Here is a 25,687-nt window from a genome sequence, read left to right as displayed (position 1 = left end):
CCAAGCCTCCGTTCTTCTAGTTTGTTGTTAACTGTAGCATCCGGGACCTAATTCTGATGTGGAGAGGCCGGCCTTTTAGAGCAGGTCTGCAAATGCTCTCTTAAGAGGAGCCGAACAGAATGCTTCTCTTCCCCCCACTCAGCAAGCTGCACATCTGCTGTAAAACTGGAACTCCTGAGCGTGGCAACCCGTGTGTGCTTAACGTGGCCCATCCTGACCTGGCTTCTCCACCTCCACGCCTCCCTCCCCCTCGCCCGCCCGTGTCACCTCATTTAATCCTCACCACCGCCCTGTGCAGCAGGACCGTTACTGTCCCGGTAACAGAAGAGGGAGCTGAGTTTCGAGAGGGCTTTCCACTGTGCCCGGGCCACATCGCAGGCCAAGTGGCGATCAGATGTGCTGGTGCTCACACTGGTCCGCTCGCTGACCCCAAACCAGCCTCCTGTGTCCTCTGAATGACACAAGCACTGGGGTCAGGCAGACCCCAGTTCAAGTGTCCGTGGCCCTGCTCTGTGGCCTTCCCAGGCTTTAACTTCTCTGATCCTCAGTCTCCTCATCGGTAATGGGGACGGAAAGACGACCCCTCTGCTAGGGTTCTAATAATAAGGAAATGAGGTGGAGGCCGTGACAAGGGCGCACATGGTAAGCACACAGCATCATCAGTCACCATTTTTTATTATGTGTGATTATTATTTTAAGAGTTCAATTTAGCACAAGAAAATAAGACACACATACACACACACCCCACACACAAAACTTCAGATTCTCTTTAGATTCTGATTGAAACACCTGTCCACATCTTACATGTTGCTGAGGACATAGCACGCTCGTTATGGTCAAACACACACACACACACACACACACACACAGAGCACAGGCAATAGATTCTTTTTGCTTGAACTGACTCTCACCTGCTTCCTTGGCCTGGAAATTTCTACCCCCCTACACACACATGCACCCCATCTCTGTGGTACCCCTCTCTTCTCCACACTGGGCCCTCTTAGTCCTCTGATCATATGGGTCTCCCCAACTCAAGCAAGAGCCCCGCTAAGACAGGTCTGTGTCTCTTCTTCCCATTTATTGGCCAGCAAGCTGCCTTCACACAGTAGGACTATGGACTCGAACTCAGTAAAGGAGCTGGGCCTCTGCACATCCTTTCCCAGCTGAAAGCGTTTCCTTCATCAGTGGGCAGAGAAGCAGGCCTGGGTCCCCCTTCCGTGGCCAGGCAGAGCACCCCGTCACAGGAAGGCCCGTCTTCAGGCTCACACAGCCACCTCAGGCATAGGGCGGCTCCTCTTTGAAACTTCTGCCTAATTTTTCTAATCTTAAGAAATGGGAACTGGCGTGGTATTGATGTGTCTGTTTGGTCACTTGGCCTCCTGTGGTCTCTAATTGCATTTGTGTGTGTGTCTTTTTCATGTAGTCCTTCCCTCCCCACCAGCTGAGGTCAGCATCCGCAACAGGAGCTCACACGGTGTCCTGATCTCCTGGGTCCCGGGCTTCGATGGCTACTCCCCGTTCAGCGTCTGCAACATTCAGGTAAACAAGCCTCCAGGACTCAGAGGGAAGTGCCCGCTTGGTGCCCTGTGGGTCTCTCTCCCTTTTTCTCCCTCCGGCACCTCCGTTGAGAGTCCTGTCCTCCTCCCGGCTCACTGTGCCCCTGCACACCCCAGAGCCGGCCTCCTTGCTGTGCATGGCCAGGGCCAGCCAGAGGGAACCGTGAGGCCGGGGAGAATTGATTTTAGGTTCAAAAATGCATCCCTAAGGTAGGACTGGCTTGTGACCAGGAGTTCAGGAAGCTAGATACTCATCATCCTTGGCTTGTGGCCATGGATGTAGCACCTTAGCCGGTGGTCCCCGGGAGATCTGGGCCACACAGGCTTTGCAAGGCTTCACCCATCTTAACCACTACCTCCAATGGTAGAAAAGAGAGGTTAGCCATCCTGCAGTTATTCCATGCCAAGAGGTAAACTCTGCTTTGTTAGTTTTGTCAACATGGAAAGTAACTCAGCTGTTTCTTTCCCAAGTGCCCCAGCCCCAGGGCTTTGCAGATTCCCTCAGTGAAACCCATACCAGCTCTGCAGGCTCAGCCCTGAGCTGCAACACTGAGGTCAAACCTGGGAAGCTTATGCCACAAGCAGTGTTCAGAACCCTCTGTGTGTCCGGAGAGACATGGCGTGTGGGAACAGGTAGTGAGCACAAGTGGATTGTCTGCTGAAAACAGGAATGTGATCTGCCTGGTACTTTATCATGCAGTAGGGTCAAGTAGTCTTATAAATGTCTGGTCTTTTTAGTAAAACTCATGTCAACCTGATGGGCCATTTACACCCACTCACTGTAAGGAAGTGACTTCTAAAGAATTTTGTGTTGACAACCGGATATGGGTTTTTGTTTGTGTTTTCTTAAAATGTATTTTAATTGATTTCGAAAGGAAGGGAGAGGGGGAGAGAAAGATAGAAACATTAGTGATGAGAAAGAATCATTGACCAGCTGCCTCCTGCAAGCCCACAGCCAGGGCATATGCCCTGACAGGAAAACGAACTGTAACCTCCTGGTTCATAAATTGATGCTCAACCACTGAGCCATGCCAGCCGGGCAACAACCAGATGTTTTAATACCAAATGGAATTAGACTCCCTGCTCTTGTTGGCTCACACTATTATCTAACTGCTGCTGCTGCTTGGAAGAGTGAACACGTGGGTTATCTTTAAAATAACCCCTCTCCCCGCCATCCCCAGCCTTGGTAAGTGCTTTCCCGCTTTGTAAACCTCCCAAGTACTGTTAAGTGTCAGGTCCTTGTGCCTACAAAATCCTCACCAGGGCTATTCTTTAACAGCGCTTTCTGGAAATATGTTTCATCTACCATATTATTCACCTCTTGAAGTGTACAATGCAGTGATTTTGTTGTGGGGTCGAACCCTGGGTTCAAAATAAGACCACCGGAGGCTGATAATTTATTTTAAAAAAGCAGACAAGAATCTATTGAACTGGCCAGGGCAGCCACAAGAGCACCACACGCAGGCGGACTCCAAACGACTGCAAGGCTTTAGGGGCAGGTAGTTATTTTTAAAGGTTCTGAGAAGGAAAACCCCCATTCTACAACAAACTGTTGTTTGGAATTTTCTGCTGTTCTTCCTAGATAAAATGTTGCTTTCTAGTTTGCTCTAGCCCGTTTGAAGAATGATGAAGATAAACTTAGCTGTCTGACCTTGCAGGCCAGAGACCAGATATGCCCACAGTCTCAATACCATGCCAGGTGCATTTTTTTTTTTAATCTGATAGAACAGCATTGTTTTTCAAGGCCAGCATCGAGATAACCACTAAATGCACATAGGGCTGGCTCTTTAATAAATAAATAAAAAAAAAGAAGAAGTTCTGCCTGTAACCTTGCTTAGAATTTGAATTCATCCTATTTCAATTTTTCCTCACAGAGTTGTGAAACCATCACCACTGTGTAATCGTGTCTGTATTCACAGGAGATACTGAGCTGTAGTTTTCTTGTATTGACTTCTTGTGGTTTCGGTATCAGGATGATACTGGCTTTGTAGAATGAGTTGGGAGGTGTTCCTCCTTTTCTATTTCTTGGAAGAATTGTAAAGAATCGCTGTTCATTCTTTAAATATTTGGTGGAAGTCACCAGAGAAGACATCTTGTCTTGAGTTTTGTGGGGGGGTTTTTTGTTTGTTTGTTTGTTTTAATATCTTTATTGATTTTAGAGAGGAAGGGAGAGGGAAAGAGAGATAGAAACATCAATGATGAGATGATAAGAGAGAATCATTGATTGGTTGCCTCCTGTATGCCCCCTACTTGGGATCAAGCATGTGCCCTTGACCGGGAATTGAACCTGGGACCCTTCAGTCCACAGCTGATGCTCTATCCATTGAGCCAAACCAGATAGGGTATCCTGAGCTTTATTTGTATAGGAAGTTTTTTTGTTTTTGTTTTTGTTTTTTATTCCATCTTTTTACTTGGTCTGGATCTGTTCAGATTTTCTATTTCTTGAATCTCTTTTACTAGTTTGTGTGTTTCTAGGAATTTGTCCATTTCCTCTGGGCTTCCTAATTTGTTGGTATACGGTTGTTCATAATATTCAAATTATAATCTTTCTCTTTGAGGCTCGTAGCAATTGCCCCTTTATCAATCCAGCTTTTAATAATTTGAGTCTTCCCTCTTTTTTTTTTTTTCTTGATCCATCTAGCTGAAGATTTGTCAATTTTAGTATCTCTGTGAAGAACCAATTTTTGCCTTTGTGAGTTTTTCTATTCTCTACTTCACTCATTTCTGCCTTAATCTTTATTTTCTTTCTTCTATTTGCTTATTTTTCTCTTTTTGTTGTTGTTGTTTCTTACAGTGGAAGGTTAGATGATTTATTTTAAATTTTTTTTTTTTATTATGAGCACATATACTACTCATTTCCCTCTAAGCCCTGTATTAGCTGCATCCCTACAGTTTGGTATTTTTCTGGTTTTCTTAAGCTCCTCTCAAGTTTTTGTCATTTGCTTTGTGGTTTTTTCTTTTCTACTGGTTACTCAGGAATGTGTTGTTAAACTTTCACATGGTTGTGCATTTTTCAAATGTTCTTTCTTTGTTGATTTCTAATGCCATTCCCTTGTGTTTGGAGGATACACTGGTTTCCATTCTTTTAAATTGATCAAGGCTTGTTCATGGCCAAGCATAGCTTCTGCTCTGGGTGGAATGTACTCCATGTGCACTTGGGGGAGGTGTATTTGGCTGGGGCTGGGCGAGCTGTTCTGTGTCTGTCAGGTTGAGTTAGCACATAGTTTTGTTTAGTTCTTTTGTTTCCTTGTTGAGTGTTTGCTTGGTGGTTCTATCAATTATGGAAAGGGGGGGATTGAGGTCTCAACTGTTATTTTTGAATTGTCTAGTTCTCCCGTCATTTCTCTCAGTTTTTGCTTCATGTATCTCAGGGTTCTGTTTTGGGGAACTACGACGGCCTGTTTCCTATTGTAGGGCCATGACTGTCCCCATATAGGGACATAGCTGAGGCATGGACAGCCCCTTTAAAATGTTACCAAGTTGCTGAGCTGTTTGTAGAGTCCAAGAGGACATGAGGCTCCTTCCACACAAGGACGGCTGCCTTCAGGGGGACTTTGCAGAAGCGCTGCCCCGCCTTGAGAGAAGGGTCTCAGGGTAGACATGAAGTGGAGTGAGCTGGTTAGAAAACACCAAGTCACCCAGAAGGTGGAAGGTGATGACACACACTTCACCTGCTCTTTCTCCCTCTTTGTGTGTGTTCTCTCTCTCTCTCTCCCTCTCTCTCTCTCTCTCTCTCTCTCTCTCTCTCTCTCTCTGTCTCTCTCTCCCTTTCTCTCTCTCTTTCTCTTCACCTTGGCTTTGGGTGGCCATGGCCTGAGTGAACAAATCACCCTTTGAGCACAAAGTTGCAGCTTGCCTCGCCTGCCTTATATCCTGTGGCACTGACATGGTTATTCTGTCTTTGTCCCACCAGCCAGCTCTGCCTCTCTTCACCCACTCTCCTTTCCATCTTGGGTAAGCTGACCAGATTTAACAAATGAGGAAAAAGTAATCTTACAAGTTAAATTACACCAGTCATTTTGTGACATAGCCATACGTATAATCATTTGTAGTTGACCTGATACCTGATATTCAAACATAACTTTTTTCTTTTTTTTCTTTTTACTTTCTCCTGCAGTCCTAACAGGATTAGTAGGGTTGGTTTGAGAAGTTATCATTTATATTCTGCAGATAACTGATATATTCTCATTTCTAAGGGACCAAGGATAGTTTTGTAGCAGGTTCCCAGTCCATTACAGTTTTAAACTCTGACTCGGTAACAAATGAATGTTCTGGCTGAGCTCAGATCCACGCGGAGGAGGACACACCCTCTCGCTTCCTGTGTCCTGACACGAATTCCTTTCTTCACCCATTTTTGGGCTGCATACTCCAGGTCTATTTTTAACGGTCCCACGTACTTCTTGCCATCTCATTCCCTCTTTTCCCCCAGGACCACTGAGAAGCCTGTTATAGAAACCCCGTCCTCTTCCAGGAACGGCTCTCAAAGCGCGTCTTGTGCCTGGAAATGCTCCGCACGTTGCTCCCCAAATGGTGGATGGAGAACCACAGGCTTTCTCACCTTGGTCTCCAGGGTCGGTCACCAGGAAGGAGGTGCATACTCTAAAGTGAAGAAACAAAGTGACTTCTGCCAACAGCCAGGACCCAGATGAGCGTGTAGCTCACTGAGTTTCCTCTGGGGGCTCCTCAGGCCAACTGGGGCTTCTTGTCTCCCAGTGGAGTCTCCAGTTCTTAGTCAGAGCGGAGGTGAGGCCTCACCAGCTCAGTATCATGTAGCAGATCCCAAATTCCAAAATGTCATTTGAATGCCTCTTGGCCTACATTTTGATACCTATATCCTGTAATAACAGACTCGTGTATCCACACCCGTGATTACTATGAGGAATAGATGCAGGGTTTAAGATACCCCCCCACACACCAAAAAAAAATTACTCTTGGTTCTTTTATTTATTTATTTAATATCGTTTTGTCTTTTATGACTTATAAATACTCCATGTCATAGAAGTTTTATAGAAGTTTTGAAAAGTGTGCAGTGAAAAGATACCCATTCTCACACACCCTCACTCACAGGAGGTGTGCTTACTGGACAAGCGGGAGGTTTTTGCTGGGAATCCCCTCTCCTGCCTGTGCGTACAGAGGACTGTGGAGAGGGCTGTGGAGATTCTGGTGGGATTTGTGAAGGATGAAGAGAAGGAACTCAGAGAAAGAGCTGACATTTTAAAGAGTTTAGAGGAAAGTTGGTTGGGTGAGATGCAAATGACTCTTTCCTATGTCTCCCCACTAAAAAAATGCCATAAAGTCTGAATTATCTGTGTGTGCTTTTGAAACGAATTTATATTGGAGTGTAATGAGAGGGGGGAATAATGGATAATGTGCCCTGGCAAGTGTGGCCCAGTTGGTTGGGCATTGTCGTCCCATGCACCGAAAGGTTGCTGGTTTGGTTCCTGGTCAGGATACATGCTCATTCTCCCAGTAGGGGGTGTGCAGAAGACAGCTGATTGATGTTTCTCTCTCACATCACTATTTCTCTCCCTCTGTTCTTTCTAAAAATCAAATTTAAAAATCTTTTTTAAAAATTAAGAACAATGGACAACACTAAAATTTCTTCAAGAAAGAGCAGAGGGTCCTCAGGTTACACAATGAAAAGAAAAGCAGATTAAAACAAAATCCAGTATTCCATCTTCTCAAGTAGGATTTTGGAAAGGTTTTCTTTAAAAGTCTAGATAGTAAATTCAGGGCGCCCCCACAAAAATTTATATACACAATGGATAGTTCAATTTTTAAAATGAAATATATTTTAATAAACATCGCCTTTATTATTATTCACTGTCTGTACTTTTTAAAAAAACATATATTTTATTGATTTTTTACAGAAAGGAAGGGAGAGGGATAGAGAATTAGAAACATCAATGAGAGAGAAACATCAGTCAGCTGCCTCCTGTTCACCCCCTACTGGGGATGTGCCCACAACCAAGATACATGCTCTTGACTGGAATCGAACCTGGGACCCTTCAGTCCACAGGCTGATGCTCTATCCACTGAGCCAAACCGGTTAGAGCACTGTCTGTACATTTTGGGGGGACACCCTGTATGTTAGGCTTTGCCACCCTGTGTCAGTTGACTTTGTTGCAATATCCTGTGAAACAGCTGAAAGAAATTGAGGCTTGAGGTGGTTCTGAGAGAGAAAGGGCTGTTTTATAATGCGTTATAATAATTGTAACATACCGGTAATCATTTGCTCTGTCGCCTACCACAACGAGACACTTATTTTAGGCCTTTTCCTCAGGACCTCAGTTGTTGCTCCGGCAGCATGAGTAACACTCAGTAATGTGGTGTGTGGCCCGGAAGGAAGCAGGTACTTCCCTCCGTGGAGAGGGAGGGCCACGTGCACAGGATGCCTGAGATCCCACGTCTGACATTCCCGCCACTTTACTAATGCCGGGTCCACGTCTTCACTTTTTGTTTAGGTCAAGGAAGTGGATCCTCTGAGTAATGGCTCCATCATGAATTTTAACACCTCTGCTTCTCCATCTCTCTATCAAGTCCGGCAGCTGCAAGCTCTGGCTAACTACAGCATCAGTGTGTCCTGCAGGAATGAGATTGGCTGGTCTGCCCGGAGTCCTTGGATCTTGGCCAGCACGACCGAAAAAGGTAATTCCTGGTGTTCAGAATATTACTTCTAATGGCATATGGTTAAGTCCTTCCCAGTGGTCTGATTTAGCGTTTAAATTTTGCTTTATTAGGTCTTTGTCTCTGGAGGAGAATTTTATGGAGGTGGCCAGTAAAAATGGGAAAGAAACTTATAAACTACATATATGTAATATTCTCTTTTGCATAAAAAGGTAATAGCAGCACACTCTTTATGGCATATATTATTGTTAATTAAAATATAGTAATATAAAGTGCTACTACTCATAACATCAAACTCAGGAAAACTAATGAATTTGAAGAAGGCTAATGTTCACCAAACCCTATGTGCCGGGGACCATATAGATGCCTTACATACATTATTTATTCGATCCTTATAGGAGCCCTAGGGAGTAGATACTGTTCTCTCTGTTATCTTACTCGTTACATCTTTAAACTTTGAAGAATTTTCTGTATGCTTCTTTTGGGTTGAGATTTTTTCCCCCTTTCCTATGAATAAGAGTGAATTCTGTTAAATTCGAGTCACACAAGTTTCGTTTTTCCCAGTTCGAGCTCTAGATCACTCAGAACCTCTTCTGTGCCCTTAACTCCAGTCTTATACACCCCGTGGTCTAGTCTTATACAGACAGAGGACAGGTCCAAATCAGAAATTGTTAGGGATTAATCCTTGCACAAATGAAACTTTAGTGCCAAAATTGTAAAATACCTCCTTTTCTCTAACGAGGAAGAAAAACCTTTGAGAAAAACTTTTATATGCTGTGTTCCACTTTCGTTGAGTTCAAAATACTTTCTGATTTCTTCTTTGATCCATTAGTTATTTAGGTGTATAACTTAATTTCCAAATATTTGGGGGGTTTCTGGAGATCAGTGTGCTGATTTTGACAGAGAACATAATTTGTATCACCTGAATCCTTTTAAATTAATTGAGACTTGTTTTATGGCCCATAATATAGTCTATCTTGATAAATGTTTGGTGTGCTCTTGAAGAGAATGTGTATTCTGCTTTTTATTAGATGGCATCTACACTAATAAAAGAGTAACATGCTTCTGAAACCAGTTTGGCTCAGTGGTAGAGCATTGGTCTGCGGACTGAAAGGTCCCAGGTTCGATTCCGATCAGGGGCATATACGTTGGTTGCGGGTACATCCCCAGTAGAGGGTGTGCAAGAGGCAGCTGGTCGATGTTTCTCTCTCATCAACATGTCTAGCTCTCTATCTCTCTCCCTTCCTCTCTGTAAAAAATCAATAAAGTATATTTTTTTAAAAAAGAGAGAGAGTAACATGCTAACTGACTGTACCTTCGTGACACCCACCAGCCAATCAGAAGTGAGTATGCAAATTAATTCAACAAAGATGGTGGGTTAATTTGCATACACAGGCACTGAGTGGCCAGGGGGTGGGGCAGAACACTCCTGGTGCCCCAGGCCTCTGGGCAGCATGGGAAGGTGGAATGGCAGCTCCAGCCAGAGCGAAGGCAGTGCCAGCAACCTGGGGAAAGAAGGCCCATTCTTGCATGAATCTTCATGCATCGGGCCTCTAGTATTCTATAAATGTCACCTTCCTTAAGTTGATTGATCATGTTTTACAAATGATACCTACTTCTACCCATTATTTAGAAAGAAGCATTGATATCTGCAGTTATACTTATGGATTTATCTATTTCAATGTGGAGTTCTAGCAGGTTAATCTTTATATTCAAAGTGTGTTTCTTTTAAGGAGCATAAACTTTGATCTTGCTTTTTAATTTATTCAAATATCTGCATTTAAATTGGGATATTTAGCTCATTAAAATGTAATGTGATTATTTATATTATCTTGCTTACAACAAATTTTATTTACATCTTTAAACTCTACGTTTAAAGGTTGAGTTTAAATCTCACATTTTTATTTTTCTGTCTGTAGCCCTCCTTTTCTTCTTTTGGTTTAATTGAATATTTTTATTCTATTTTCTCTCTTTAATTTGTTTGCCTATTAGTTTTAACTTGTTTTCTGTTTTTGTGTGTGTGGTTGCTTTAGGGTTAATGTTTAACTTACCACTGTTTACGGTCAAGTGATGTTATGCCCCTTCTATGGATCATGTTGGACCTTCAATAGAACTTTCTGAAAGATAGTTTTTTAGATATAGACGTACACATAATTTTAGGTTCCCATATTTTTACTTTCAGGACTTTAAAAATGTTGTGTCACTGTCTTCTTTCTTGAGTTATTTCTGATAAGAAATCTACAATCTTTATTTGTTCCTCTGCATGTAATGTATCTGCATGTATTTTGTCTCTGGTTTCCCCTTCATCATTGACTTTGAGCTATTTAATTGCTATGTGCTTTGGTATAATTTTTTACTTGTGCTTGGGGTTCATTGGATTTCTTAGATCTATATGTTTTTGTTTTGCATCCAATTTGAAAACATTTTAACCATTACTTTTCCAAATATTCTTTTTATTCCCACCTCCCTTCTTAGAGGACTCAATTACATGTGTATTTGATCACTTGAAGTTGCCTCATAAGTCATTAATATTCTGTTAGTTTTCCCCCCTGCTTCTCTGTGGTTATTTTTTAAATATAGTTTCTATTGTATTTTCAGGCTTACTCATCTTTTCTTGTGCAGTATCTAATCTGCCATTAATTTTATCTAGTGTATATTTCATTTCTCACATAATTTTTGTATTTTATTTGTATTTTTCATATTTCTTCTTAACTTTTGGACCATATGGAATGCAGTTATCACTGTTTTAATGGCCTTGCTAATTCAAATATCTATGTTATTTCTGGGGAAGTTTTGATTTATTTATATTCCTGCTATATAGAAGATGTGGCAATTTCTTTGTGTAGCTAGTAATCTTTGATTGCATTTACGAGATTGTGAATTTATTTAACCTCGTGGGATGCTAGATATTTCTGTATTCCTATAAATATTGAGCTTTGTTTTGGGACATTGTTAATGTATTGGGAAAAGATTGTTCCTCTTGGATCTTTTAAAATTTGTGAGGCAGAACAGGAACAGCACTGTCAGTTACTAACCACTATTGATACAAGACGATTATGTGTACTCTGGCTAGTGACCCTGGTACCATTAGATTTTCCAGTGTGACAGCTGGGAATAGACAGTATTCCTAGTCCTTAGTGAGACCCAGGCACTGTTATCTTTAGTTCTTTCACTTATTTCTTTTCCTGTCTCCATCCAGAGCATCTAGTGACTCCACGACCTTCTCTTGGGCATTTGTCTTTCTTGGTTTACTCCCTCATTTTCACGGAGCACATTATCCATTATTTCCAGGGAGAGTATGTAAAATATTAAAACTATGGGAACTCACATGTCTTCATGTCATACTGGATTGATAATTTTTTCTATATAGAATTTTTTGTTGTAAATTACTTTTCCTCAAGTTTAAAAAAAAAAGTATATCTGCATTGTTTTTAGCTTCATGAGTCATTATGGAGAATTCTGATGCTTGAGTTTTTCTATTTGAACTGTTTAATTGGATTTTTAAAATACTTTCTCTAATCATGGTGTTGTGATGTGGAATTTGTTTGCCATCATCATTTATTTGTCGGCCACCATTTGGTGGTTCTTTTGATCTAGAAATGCAAGTGCTTTGGTTTTGAGACTTTTAAAAAATATTTTTTTATTGATTTCTGAGAGGAAGGCAGAGGGAGAGAGAGAAACATCAATAATGAGAGAGAATCATTGATTGGTTGCCTCCTGCACCACCCCCACTGGGGACTGAACCGGGAACCCAGGGTAGTGCCCTGACTGGGAATTGAACTGTGACCTCCTGGTTCACAGGTAAAAGCTCAGCCACTGAGACACATTGGCCAGGCTTGATACTTTTTCTTATACATTTTTTTTTCTTTGAAAATATTCTCCTATTTTTCTGACCAGAAATTGTATTAGATAGTTGTTGGACCTCTTTGCTTCTTTAATTTTCTTTTCTCAAGTTGGCCTTTTTTCTTTAATTTTTAGTTGTAGTTATGGAGGTTTACTTGATTTCTCTTCTAATTCTTCTATTAAACATTTAATTTTTTTTCTTATATTGCTGATAGAGCTTTCTATTTCATTGACAATTCTTTTTTCAGTTCTCAAGTATGCCAGCCTTTACCTATCTTTGGGCATGTTAATTATCAGGTTATTTGTTGTGGTTTTCTCTAGTCCCTATAATGGCTTTATCTCTTCTGCGCTCTCTGTCCTTTATGTTGTTGGTTCCTGGACATTCATGAAGGAGACTTCCCTGACCTTTCCTGATCCCCCAGTGTCCACTCCTTCTAAGAGTAGAGAACCAGCAATTTGATTGGACACTGTAAGTGTAGGTGGGGTTTGTAGACATCTCTGTCCGGTGATTCATCAGTGACCTTAAGTATTTAGGTTAGCATACTCCCAAGTGTCAATATTGCTATTCTTTCCTCTGGGACTGCTCACTTTCTCTAGAAAAGAAGTCTCCTGTTTGCTGCCTCGTAAATAGAAACATGGCTGCCAGTGTTCTAGCAGCCAGGTGAGGTGGTGTCTTCCTCATTCAGGGCACAGACTTTCGCTTATTTTTTCCCACTTACCAGTCTGGCCTCTCATGGTGCCTTCATTCTACGGGTGCCCCTAGTCCAGAGGCTTTTCAGTTCATAGAATAAGGTGTCCTATCTTCTGTGGGATTTGGGGGGAGTTCCTGCCAGGTGTGTGGGAATAGGTTAGAGGAGTGTCAAAGGCTAAATTCTTCCCAATCAAACTTTCAGTCTTCCAGTTTTAGTTCCTGGGCCCCTTGCTTGTGAACCTCTCTCCAGGTGCCTTTGGGAGAATCAGCTTGCTGAGTTCATTACACTTTCGTCTCTTTTTCATCTGTCCAATATATGTTAAGATTTCTCTTACTTTAACTTTTATTACCCTGTGTCCTTGTGCGAGATAACAGACATTTTGGTATAAAATGGGTCTATGACTTAGTAGAATTTATTATGAATCAGAGAATGAAGACCAGTGCTAAGTGCTTCATTTACACCTAGCCCAGTAATTAACATCTGACCTTCTGCCCTCCAATAATGAAGTGTCTGACACATAAAGTAATTTCCTGATTGGTTAGTTCTATTCAGCCCATCAGTCACTGCAGCTGTGCCGAGTTCCCTGTCTTATACGTCTCTCGGACCCGGACCTGATCTCCAGTCGGTCGGTTGACCTTCTGCCCCACCGGCTTCTGTTCAAGTGTGTCTGCTTTGCTTCCCTAGCAGAGTCCTTGAGTGCCACACACCATCCTCCCTGCCTTCCTCTCCCGTATTCTTTTAGTTTGGAAAGGGCTGGCTTTAGTTCGCAATGGTCCTTCGTGGAGAAGAGGGTGGAAATCTGCTCTTTGTCTCCGTCTCATTTAAGTGCTTTCCTAGAACATTCGAACATCCGAACATTCAGAAACCAAAAGGGGATGAGTATCTGTGTGCTTTTCTTTGTGGTTCTTCATCCTTCTCTCCTTGTCCTTTTTAGCCCCATCAGTATCACCTTTGAACATCACTGTGTTTCTGAATGAAACTAGTAACAAAGTGGACGTCAGATGGATCGAGCCTCCCATTGAGCAGCAGGATGGGGACCTGGTGGGCTACAGGATATCTCATGTGTGGCACAGCGCGGATGCTTCCGTAAGTCTGGGCGCTAGCGGAGCGCGCTTGTCTCCTCAATTCGCTGGTTTAGAACTGTTTTAGACGCTTTCGTTTTGCTGTGAGAATGCCAGGTGTTACTGAGTTAGACACGGCACTTTTTAGTGGGTTATGAAGAGTGTCATAAAAACTGGAGGCTACTGAAAGTTACATCTTTGGGCCTTTCCTCGTTCATCAATTCATTCATTTATTGGGTACTTATGTGTAGAACCCACCAGATTCTTACATTCAGGGAGTGTGGCTCTTGTAGGAAGTTGTGGGAACTACCCAGATAACCACAGCAGGCGGTTGAGAAGATACAGGGCTTAGCAGGCCAGCAATTTATAGCCTCTTGAAATTCCAGGGACACTTTTCTGAAGAAGGCTGTCAGGGAAGAACCCAGCCTCCTAGAAAATAGCAAAGGGTAACCTGACTCTGAAGGAGAGGGCTCAGCAAGCAACAGGCCGTCTTGACACAGCTCTGTAGGAGCGAAATGAGACACAATTCTCAACCGACCAGAGCAAAGCAGTTGGCACAGCACAGCAGAGAGTTGGAGCATCAGCCTGGTGGCACGGGTTCCCCGGCCCCAAGCTCCGTGGAGCTGTGCCACTAAGGGTCCTCCAGACAAGAGCTCGGCACTCCGAGCAGTGAGAACAAACAGTCGATGCTCTCTGCAGGTGCACGGTGGTCTTGCTGCAGCCACCTTGACCGACTTCACTGCCTAAGTGACCAGCCCCAATGTGGCTCCGGGTCAGGGGTGGTTGGCCTTGCGGTTTGGCCTCCTCAGTAAGGAAGCTCGGGACAGTGCATATGCCTCACCGGTAAAGGTGGTACTTGTTCTGGGTTTGGAATAATTTTGGCAGGTGACGATGGAGGAGTTCCAGATGAAGAAAGGTCACGAGAGATGAGGCATAATGTGACAGCTTTGGGGGATCATGACTCACTCAAGGCCCTGAAACATGAATATTTTCAGGGGTGTGGTGTGAGGAGAAGCTGGACCAGGAGTCCTGGCCATGTGTGCAGGGCCCTGGACAATGGCCAAGGTGTCTGATAGGCAAGGGAGCCAATGAGAACCTTGAACTTAGGAATCCAGTTTGAGAGTTGTATGTTACAAAGATGGGTGATAGGACTATTACTCTTTTACATGTAAGAAAATTGAATTTGTTAAAAGTAACCTTCAGATCTGCCTCTTTCTACCAGAGCATATGGCCAACTGGCAGGTCACTCAGCAGCTTCTCCTGCTGCTCACTGAGAACGCTGAGAAGAGCCTGCACTGCCCAGCAGTGTGACTGGGAGGGACACACAGGCTGGGAAAGGAGGGCCCGGGTGAAGAAGGGCACCCTCCACCGTGAAGGCACCCTTGATTGCTCTCCCTAAGCTCCTGATTTAAATACTAACCTCATCTAAAAATATCTTTCATAGCAACATCCAGCTGAGTATTTGACAACAGATCTGGGTAACACATAAAATTAACCATCAGAATTGTCGTGAGTGTTGATTTAATATTAGTCTGTGCTGGGAACTGGGGGATACATGGAGATGTCAGAACGTCAAATAGTTCCTGCCTTATCGACAAAGATGGCAAGACTCTTCGTAGTTCAATAAGGACTGTCTGGTATAGATAGTAGTTTCGTTGCATAATAGCAAAAAAAAAAAAAGGGCAGAGGATCTACGTGAGAAACTGTGACTCCCTAAGCTCCAGCCAGTGCCCTTCCAGTGGGAGTGAGTTTTTTAGGCATGACTCCAGTTGAGCCAGAGGGACATCCTGACTTGGTTACTGTGAGGTATAAAGATCGCAGCTGTGTTGAGAATACTTGACCAAAGTCAGAAGTGTGGGGGATGCAGATGAGTGATGAGCCTGGGGGGCGGTGGGGCTCAGGTCCCAGGCAAGCCCCCTCCTCACTTGGGAGAGGGAAAGGACTGAGGTCACTCGTAGTCCTTTGTGACAGGGTAGACACACTGGGTTCACCACAGGACTATCTTTACCACCATCACGAAGAGCCTCCTTGTTTTGAGTTTTACATTCCCGATGGATGTAACCCGGTGATGGGTCAGATTTTTGGCATCCCTGTGGCATTTGTACAGGGCATCACATGAAAGCAACAGCTTCTTGGCAGGAGAGAGGGATGGGGAACAGCTGCGCCCACAGATGATGTCTGAGCTCATTTCAGTCATTTTCAGTCTCACCTCATTCAACTTTTACCAAAACTGCTATTTTATAGTGGGATAGTTGAGACTTGTTCTTTTTCTTTTATTGTCTCAGTTTACCTACCAGGAAGCAGATGTTGGACGCAATAGGTGATGGAAGTAGAAGAGAAGGAAAGAAGAGGACTTAGAGTCCATGATTTCTCATGTCACATAGTAAATGACTGCAGGCTGTTACTTGTACCAGTCAAACCCTGTGCTAGAGTTGCAGCTACAAGAGAAAGAGCTTCGCATTTCCTGGTCTTTTGTCCCAGAGCATGTGCAAGGTGCCTGTGGATCAATTGCAGTTGCACCCTGGCTGGGACAGGGGAATCAAATCTTAGAGAAAATATCCTCTTCACAAAGCTCAATTCTTAAGATAGTATTGTACATGAAAGCACCAATCATTTTGTTTTGAGTCAGTAGGAATTTTTCCTGTCTTGGTTGGCAGAAGATAGTGATCATTGAGAGACATTTACGGGCAGGTCTTTTTTTTCTTTCCTCTGGTGTGGATGATAGCTTCCTTATTATTTATTATTATTGTTGTTGTTGATTTCAGAGAGGAAAAGAGAAGGAGAGAAATATAAACATCAATGATGAGAGAAAATCAATGATTGGCTGCCTCATGCATGTCCCCTACTGGGTGTTAAGTCCGCAACCCGGCATGTGACTGGCTGGAAATCAAGCCATGACCTCCTAGTTCATAGGTCGATGCTCAACCACTGAGCCATGCTAGTTGGGCTGATAGCTCCTTCTTTAGTGGGGGGCTCGAGCTGAAGGGGCAAGAGTGCTGAAAGCCCTATGAATGATGCAGCATGGAGCCTAATGCACTCACCGCCACTAATACCCAGCTGGGCTGTGCATTCTTTTCCCCTTTGCTCAGATCACTCCCTCTGCAGTGAGAACAGTCCTGCCAGTTAGGGCTGTGACCTTTCCAATCATTACCTCCTTCCAGATGCTGGATCATCCCAGTGAGAAGGTCACTTGCAATCCTGCTGTACGTTGTGCATTGTGATGGTCTTGTGACAACAGAAGGGTTTGTGGTTCACTTTAATTTGGGCAAATCCTCTGATGCAGCTGAGCTTCCAGCTCATGAGCTGCAATAAGAGGCAAGTAAAATATAAGATCAGTCAACCCTGGGAGGAGCCTGACAAATACATCCTTCATCTCTATTTCTCAAACACCCTTCATTTCTAAGGGGCGAGAGTTAGCCACAACTTCATCTCTCCTGGACTTACATGTCTATTTCCTTCACTAGGTTAGAGAGGTTTTCCATTATTTTTTCACATACTGGTAGGTTTTTAATTCCTTGCTCTCTTTCTTCTCCTTCTGGCACCCCATAAATAATGGCACACTTGAAGTTGTCTCAGAGACTCCTTATGCTATTCTCATATATTTGGATTATTAGTTTTTTCTTGCTGTTCTGATGGGGTGTTTTCTGCTTCCTTATCTTCCAAATCTCTGACTTGATCCTCTTCTTTATCTACTCCTCTGCTGACTACTGTAATGTAGCCTTTATTTCTAATAGCATATTCTTCATTTACGACTCGTTACGTTTTCTGGTTCTGTTTTTATGTTCCTCTCTCTTTGTTGAAGTTCTCACTAAATTCATCTACCCTTCCTCTAAGTTTATTGAGCAACCTTATAACCAGTATTTTAAGCTCTGCATCTGGTAAATTGCTTTTCTCCATTTTTTTTAGTTTTTTTTTTTTTTTCCTAGAGTTTTGTTCTATTCTTTCTTTTGAGATGTTTCTTTGTCTCCTCATTTTGGTAGCCTCCCTGTGTTTGTTTCTATGTATTAGGTAAAGCTGCTGTGTCTTCCAGGCTTGGTTAGAGTGGCCTTATATAGGAGGTGTCTTGTAGGGTCCTGTGACACAGCTTCCATGATTATTCGGCTGAGCACGCCAGGTGCACCCTCCGTGTGGGCTGTACACCTTCCTATTATAGTTGAGCATTAATTGCTGTTGACACATCAGTGGGAGGGATTTACTCTCTGGCCCGATTGGCTGCAAGGACTAGCTGTAACCACAGTGAAGGATCAGCCATGCAGGGGCCCATGCCATCAAGCAGGACTTATTTCACAGGACTTGGGTGCCTGCTGAGCCTGTCTTTTGAGAGTGTTGATTGTGGAGGTGGTTAGGAGGTGCTTTGATGTGATCTGAAGCTGTCCAAATGGTGTGCTGGCTCTAGGGCCTCCCTGGTTATGCAGGACAAGGTCCGCTGCTGCCTGTGTCTTGCCATGGACACTGGCATGAGCTAATCTGCAGATGGCTGCTACTTATACCGGGCTTGAAAGTAAATGGGACAGTCTTTGATGAGTGTGGACTAGTATTTCTTATCTCATTCTCATTCACATAAGGTATCAGTAGACCTTCCATGAGAAAAAAATTCTGTGAGTAAATCAGTTGATAAAATATTACATATTATGTTCTTTCTTGAAGACCCAAGTGTCTACTGGCAAGTTCAAGGTTCTCTGATGTTCTGCAGTGAAGAGATATGTTTAACTTTGATGTGGGAATTGCCTCTATGTTAAGCACTCAATTTGATCCATGTCATTCTTATAGAGCTCACTGTTGGGGGATTGTGGCTCTAATGCTGGTTTTGCTGTGGTTGGAAGGGTAGAGGTATAGATCAGAGGGAAGTCTCATGGCAGATTATTATGGAGAACCAACTTCTTCAAAGCCCTGGAAAGTCCCATCGCACTGGAGGATTCCTTCGCTGGCCTAGAACTCTGCCTCCTGACACGCTGCATTCCTGGGTATAGGCAAGTTCCCTCCTTCCTTCCCTCCATCCTCCCTCTCACTCACTGTCAATGGAGGGCATAGCATTTGAACTGGTGTCATTTTTAGATATGAGGAATAGGCATGATTCTTGTTAAGCCAGATAGAGGTCTCAAACACTTTAATCAAGAATCCATCAAGGATGGTGCATTTTGCCTGAAGGAGAAACCAACAAAGTGTCAAATGACTGTTACAGTTTAGGGAACAGAACGGCCTTGAATGATAGAGGACAGCCCTGAGAGATACAACAAAGTCATTTCTGTGCGAAAGACTTATACATATATGGAAAGAAGAACAAATACAGCACAGAAGAACAAATATAGTATAGGAATTAAGAAATAGCCTTTGTGCCAGATCACATGCTAAGTGTTTTCCATGAAGGAACTCACTTAGCCCTTGCAAAAACATGTTGAGGAAAATACCCCTTTCTCAATGTTCATTTGAGGAAATTGAAGCTCAGAGATGTTGAGTAACTTTCAAAACTCGGGGTTGGTAGCACTGGGATCAGAACCCAGCTCTGGCTGACTCCAAAACTGCATTTTTTCAGAGCCTCACTGCTCTTCCCCAGATGTTCTGGGTTTTCTTCATACTATAGTGTCTTGTTCAAATTCCACAGTGTGGCCTCTTAGTAGAAAGAAGTAAGGAAAGGATGCATTTGAAGGTGTGAGAGTTTTGCTTTGGTGCCTGTGAATTTGAACACTTTTGAACAAACTACAGAAGCTTTATCTGCTAGTCCTTGCCCCAAAGAATGGTCCCGTTCTTTGAGGCAATAAAAAAGGGCCATATTCTCAAATAGAGTTACAAAGATAAGTCGTGCCTTCTCATAGAGGAGAACATATTAAAGTCTTTTTTTAAATATATATATATATATGTTTTATAGTGTGTGTGTTTTTACAGAGAGGAAGGGAGAGGGATAGAGAGTCAGAAACATCAATGAGAGAGAAACATCGATCAGCTGCCTCCTGCATACCTCCTACTGGAGATGTGCCCACAACCAAGATACATGCCCTTGACTGGAATCAAACCTAGCTGATGCTCTGTCCACTGAGCCAAACTGGTTAGGGCAAGTCTTTTGATAACTGGATTCAAGCACCACCACAGTCGCGCTGATGAGCTGATGCCCACGTAACACACACAAGACATCCTGTTTCAGAAGACATGCTCTTACATTTCCCAGCAGGCCAGGTCCACGGGTTTTATCAGTGAATAAAGTTGTAATCGATGTTGTACTATACTTTCAATTTCATTTCCTGAAAACCCTCTATATTTTAAGTCCTTGAGAATATGGGCGTGTGTTGGTGAGAAGTGAAAGGTCACTTAATGAGAACTATGCAGTGTGCCCAGCCTGTGCCCATGACCAGACCAGCTCGTGCCAGGAACACGGCCCCACCTTTTGCAGCCAGCACCTGACACTGAGGGGGATCCTGCACACAGGGTGGTCCTGCCTGTGTGGGATTTCAAATGGGTTTCTTTGTCCGCTTTAAACATCAAAATTAAAATACTGGAGAATATGGATATGGTCATGCCCCTCTTTATACACTTGGCATCAAAACAATGGATAAATGACATAACTTTTTAAAAATAGTAATATGTTAAAACGATATTGGAGGTTACCATTTAAAAATATTCTTAGGGAAAAAAATGGCTCAGCCTCCACTAAAATGTTTATCATATATTTTTCCAATCAAAAATCTATTTACTTCAAAATCTATTGTAATCCCACCCCTAAGGTGGGATAATTTTTATGCATTTCCAAAAATGTGTGACCATAGGCCGTGCCTGGCATCACTTCCATACTTCAGGTTTCAGCATGATGATAACAGCTATGATGGTGGCCATCACCACACTTGGGTGACATTTGCTCCAGGCAGCCACCATTCCAAGCACTTTACATGGATTATTAGCTCTTTACTCATTTAAGGGACAGGAGGTGGAAATGAAAAAGTCACTCCTCTGAAGAAAATTTTACCCTTTGCAACAGCATTGATGGACCTGGAGAGCATGATGCTAAGTGAAATAAGCCAGTCAAAGAAAAGAGTCGTATGATTTCACCCATATGTGGAGTGTAATGGACAAAATATACAAATAACCAAACAAAAAGCAAACTAACAAACTAACTAACAGAGACAGACTCATAGATAGAGAACAGTCTGACAGCTCTGGGTGTTGGGGTGTTGGGGTGTTGGGGTGGGTGGAGGGATTGCGTAAAAAATAATGAAAAAAGAGGAAACTCATGAGCATGGACAACAGTGTGGTGATCGCTGTGGTGGGGAGAAGGAAGGTGGATGAGGCATAGAGGGGATAAATGGTGATAGGAAAATAAATAGGTAAATCGGTAGGTTTTTAAAGTCATTTCTCTAGGTTTTCATAGTAGGTAATAGAACCAAAACCAATAGATGTCACAAAGTACTTCGATGTTGATTTCTGAAAGGATAATTCTGTTGTCAGGATTTCTCTCCTTCTTGGGGTTTAATTAGTTTTGTTTTGTTAATCCTCACCAAAGGATATTTTTTCCATTGACTCTTAGAGTGGAAGAGGAGGGGAGATAGAGAAACATCCATGTGAGAGAGACACATCTATTGGCTGTGTCCGGCACATCCCCCAACTGGGCTGGGATCCAACCTGCTACCCAGGTTCATGCCTTTGACAAGGAACTGAACCTGAGAATCTCCAGTGTGCAGGCTGACACTCTAACCACTGAGAAACAACAGCCAGGGCTAGGGATTTAATTCTTTCTCAGTTATGCATTTCCTTTTATCTTGAGCTAATTTCTCTCATACATGATGTCTTGTTTTTGAGTCTTTGTAGACAAAAAGTACCCTTGTTCCTGGTCAGGCAGAAGGTCTTGTAAGTTGAAGAGCTGTCAGGTGCTAAACTCTGAAGTAGATACATTTTCCTAGAAGCCTGTCTGACTCACACAGGGCAGGGCTGCAGGACTGTGAGCTTGGACCAGGGAGTTACTCCCCTTGGTGATTTTCTGTCCTTCACAAATTAGAGAATGGCCAGCTAACCCATCATCAAAACTGGGTTTGGTACTGACTTGTACCAAATAGGTATCACCTATTTACCAAGTAGTAAATAGAAGTCCTGCGAATTTAATGCATGGTACATGAATACAGACAACAATACCCTATATAATAAAAGACTAATATGCAAACAGACCCTAATGGCAGAATGACCAAAATGACTGCTTGACCAGTCACTATGAGGTGCACTGATCACCTCTTGGTCCCTTTCCACTGCTGGCAGGCTCCAATTGCCCAATAGTGAATAGAGAAGTAGGGGTGGGTGGCAAGGGATGTGGATGGCGCCAGGCCAAGGCCCCCACCCTGCCAGTCACCCCACACACAGGGCAGGGCCAGTGAGTGGGCGAAACAGCTGACCTTTTGGTCTTTCCCCCTGGCCAGTAGGCCCTGATCATCCAATGGCAAGTGGGGATCTGGGGGTGGGTGGTGGCAGGGGCAGGGCTGGCCTTGGGCAGCCAGGGAAGATGGCCCTGATCACAGGCCAGGCCCAGGGACCATACCCTTGCATGAATTTCATGCACTGGGCCTCTAGTTGTATTACAACCATAGGTTCTAGCTTACAGCTACAGCTCTTGGCTATAATTGTGCTGGGAGGGCTCTGTCCTCCAGGCTGGGACTTGCACGTGGCCATGAGAGGACTGTGCCCTCTCATCAGTCCGAGGCTTGAACCTGTCCAAACACTTAGTCGTGCCCCACAGTTTACTTCCTGAAAACACCTATGGCAAGTCCTTTTGCAGCATGGGGTAGAAATGGGATAGAAAACCCAACGTTTTCAGTCTGTGTTTTCCCTTTTCATTGCTTGTCTGAGGGCCCTTCTGGGTCCCGGTGGTCACAGCCTGTCAGATTTGGAAACAGTCTCTGGGTCGCTGACCAAGGTCCCCCCTTGGTCACGAGTCATGGGACTGTCCTCTCCTTAAGGCCTGAGCTGGCTCCACCCTGCACGATGGTTAGAAGTGACTGGCATGAGGCTGAGTAACTGGAAGATGAAGTTACATCTGTGGGTCCAGGTGACCTGACAGTTCCCTCTGTGAAATCAGATTTCCAGAATTCAGAGATAAGGACACCAGGGAGCTTCAGCCCCTGTGTTCCTGTTTGAACAGCCTGCCCAGACCTGACAGTTAGTTTCCTGCCCCAGAGAACGTCGTTAAAGTCAAGGTTTGGAAGCAAAGGGGAAAGTGCTGTCTAAACACTTAGTCTCAGTTACTCTTCCAAAAATAATTCCTGCCTCCCTCCACTCCCCACGTCTTATCGACTCATTGACATGGCAGTGACTTTAAAACAAAATAAAGTAAAACCAGATTTTGGAGAATTGTGCATTTGTCATGCTGGAAGGGGGAAAAATACAATAGCATCAGTAACCTCCTAGATGGAGATTTTATAAAATTCTTACAGTTTCCAGGAACAAGACCACTAGTCCTGGCTCAGGGGAAGCTGGCAGGTGAGCAGTGGTGCCTGGGAACGTCCTTGGTGATGCAGAGGGGTCTGGGGGCATCGGCCACATGCCCCTTCTCTTCCAGAGGCATCTGCAGTGCCACCCTAAGTGCTGTGCCCTCCCAGTGGTGGTTGCTTCCGGCCCATCTTCCAGTCCTGCATCCCTGTGTTCCTGTGTCCCTGCACTTTGGCTCCATTGGCTGTGGCCCTAGCGAGGAAGGACGCTGTGGAAACATGGCCCCTGGGATGTGGGGGGAGGACTCCCGCAGGAGGAACTGTGGCGGAGTAGGCGGCGTGCCTCGGGCAGCTCAGGGTTTCATTTCCTTTACTTCCTTGTCCGTCCCCAGGAAGAGCTGTCTGAGGACGTCGGCCAGGACGGCAGCCATGCTCAGATTCCTGTTCGGGCCCACAATGCCACGTGCACCGTGAGGATCGCCGCCGTCACCACCGGAGGGGTCGGGCCTTTCAGTGACCCCGTGAAAATATTCGTCCCCGCACACGGTGAGAGCCGGGCTCCGTCAGCTGCTGGAGCAGGCCATCCAGGCCACACGGGCTGCCAGCTGTGGGATGGACAGCTGGGTTAAGGCTGAAACGTGGAGGCCAATTTGCCATGGTAATGAAAAGCGATAGGATCACACTTCAGCATGAGATGCCTCCCACTAGCGTGACTACGAATGGTTCTAACTTACCAGGAGAATCAGTCCGCTCAGGGTGTGAGTTGGTTTCCTGCATGTAGTTAAATGAGATGTGCCGACTGAATGTTGGCAAGGCAGTGTGACTGACCCTTCGCTCTCTAGAACTGATGGTTGGTTTTGCTGTTTTAATCAGTGCTGCTTATCCCATTGTTGCCCATTCAGGCCTGAGGCAGCGTCATGATCGCTCAGTCCGCAACATGCAGGGTTTCTTGCAGAAGCCGCCCTCAGACGGCCCTGGGCTCCCTGAGCTAAATGCCCGGCCCTGCATTCTGGCTTCTGCATGTTGTTGGAGTGTTCTTTGGCAAGGTGTCACCGTGTACCCCAAGTGGCCCAAACACTGTGCTTACTTCCGAAGATGAGGGGAGCCAGCTTTGTGCTGACTGTCTGGCCCTGGGTTGTTTGATGTTAAACTGATGTCATCAACTCCATGCACAGGCCTCTGTGTCAGTGTGACCTGTGTGTTTACAAGTCCTTGCCTGCACAGCTTTTGTACTCATAGCAAACGGAACTTGTGAGCAGGCTGGTGAGTCCCCGACGATCTCCTCCAGTGACCCTCTCACAGTTGCTCCCTTACGTGCAGAACTGGAGCCATTTATCAGGTCCAGCAGCCCATAGCTCTGCGCCTGGGACCATTAGTGACTCATGATGGAGACGCCAGGCTTATCAGCCTGGTAGAAATTAAGAGTCAACAAGATTCCGATTCTAAACGCACAGGTTAAAAAGTCAGAATTTGCCCTAACCGGTTTGGCTCAGTGGATAGAGCGTCAGCCTGCAGACTGAAAGGTCCCGGGTTTGATTCCGGTCAAGGGCATGTACCTGGGTTGTAGGCACATCTCCAGTGGGAGGTATGCAGGAGGCAGCTAATCAGTGTTTCTAACTCTATCTCCCTTCCTCTCTGTAAAAATCAATAAAATATATATTTTTTAAAAGTCATACTTGTAGCCCTGGCCATTGTTTCTCAGTGGTTAGAGAACCAGCTCAAGCACCAAAGGATCATGGGTTCGATTCCTTATCAGGGGCACATACCTGGGTTGCAGGTTTGCTCCCTGCCTCCAATGGGGCATCTGGGGGAAGCAGCTGGTTGATGTGTCTCTGTTGCATCAATGTTTCTCTCTCTCTCTCTCTCTACCTCTTTCCCTCCATTCTTTTCTTCCACTCTCTCTGAAAAATAATGGAAAAAATACCCTCAGGTGAGGATTAATAACAAAAACTCAGAATTATAAAAAGCTTTGCTATCGATATATTGGCAGTCCTTGCTTTGCACAGTTCCAATATGCATACATTTCAGTTACCATTGTTCAGTGAAATAACTCCATTCCTTAACAATATGGTTCAAATGTGAGTCACCATCGTATATTAACTGTGAGACCTGCATAACACACACACTTCACGGCCGGCTCTTCAGTGTACAAATCCACATAAGTAACAGGCTCAAGTGACCACAACCGGTGTGCTACTTCTCAGAGTCTGTTCTCGGCTGGTCACTGTGCTTGCATTATTCAATTCACTCACATCCAAGACATATCACCATGCTGCCCCCTTCTATGAGTGACAAACCCAAGTGACATGAAAGAGACACGTGAAAGAGAGTTGCAAACAAAGATGAAAGTGTAGAAAAGAAAGGAAAAATGAGTTGCAGTGAAATTTAAGTTGAATGTGTGTGCAATTATGGAAGAAAGAGCTCACAGATTCTAGATCCACAGCCAGGGACGCAGAGGAGGTGAGCTTGCCCACATGGATGAAGTGATCGTACCCAAAAGGAGGGAGATG

The 25,687-nt window shown here is 44.2% G+C and overlaps 1 protein-coding gene across 1 annotated transcript in view; it reads left to right on the top strand.

Annotated features, from left to right (window-relative positions):
• Positions 1–25,687, top strand: part of MERTK (MER proto-oncogene, tyrosine kinase) — a 103,240-nt gene that overhangs the window by 57,974 nt on the left and 19,579 nt on the right. The window contains exons 6-9 of the mRNA XM_036436023.2: positions 1,424–1,539; positions 8,021–8,204; positions 13,653–13,804; positions 23,570–23,723. Of these exons, the coding sequence (XP_036291916.1) occupies positions 1,424–1,539; positions 8,021–8,204; positions 13,653–13,804; positions 23,570–23,723 (606 nt within the window). The remainder of the gene's footprint in view (positions 1–1,423; positions 1,540–8,020; positions 8,205–13,652; positions 13,805–23,569; positions 23,724–25,687) is intronic.

This window comes from Pipistrellus kuhlii, unplaced genomic scaffold (genome assembly GCF_014108245.1).
Source record: "Pipistrellus kuhlii isolate mPipKuh1 unplaced genomic scaffold, mPipKuh1.p scaffold_m20_p_13, whole genome shotgun sequence".
In the NCBI taxonomy this organism is placed as follows: Eukaryota; Metazoa; Chordata; class Mammalia; order Chiroptera; family Vespertilionidae; genus Pipistrellus; species Pipistrellus kuhlii.
Note: the sequence above shows the minus strand (reverse complement) of the source record. Positions and strands in the feature narration are given on the sequence as shown.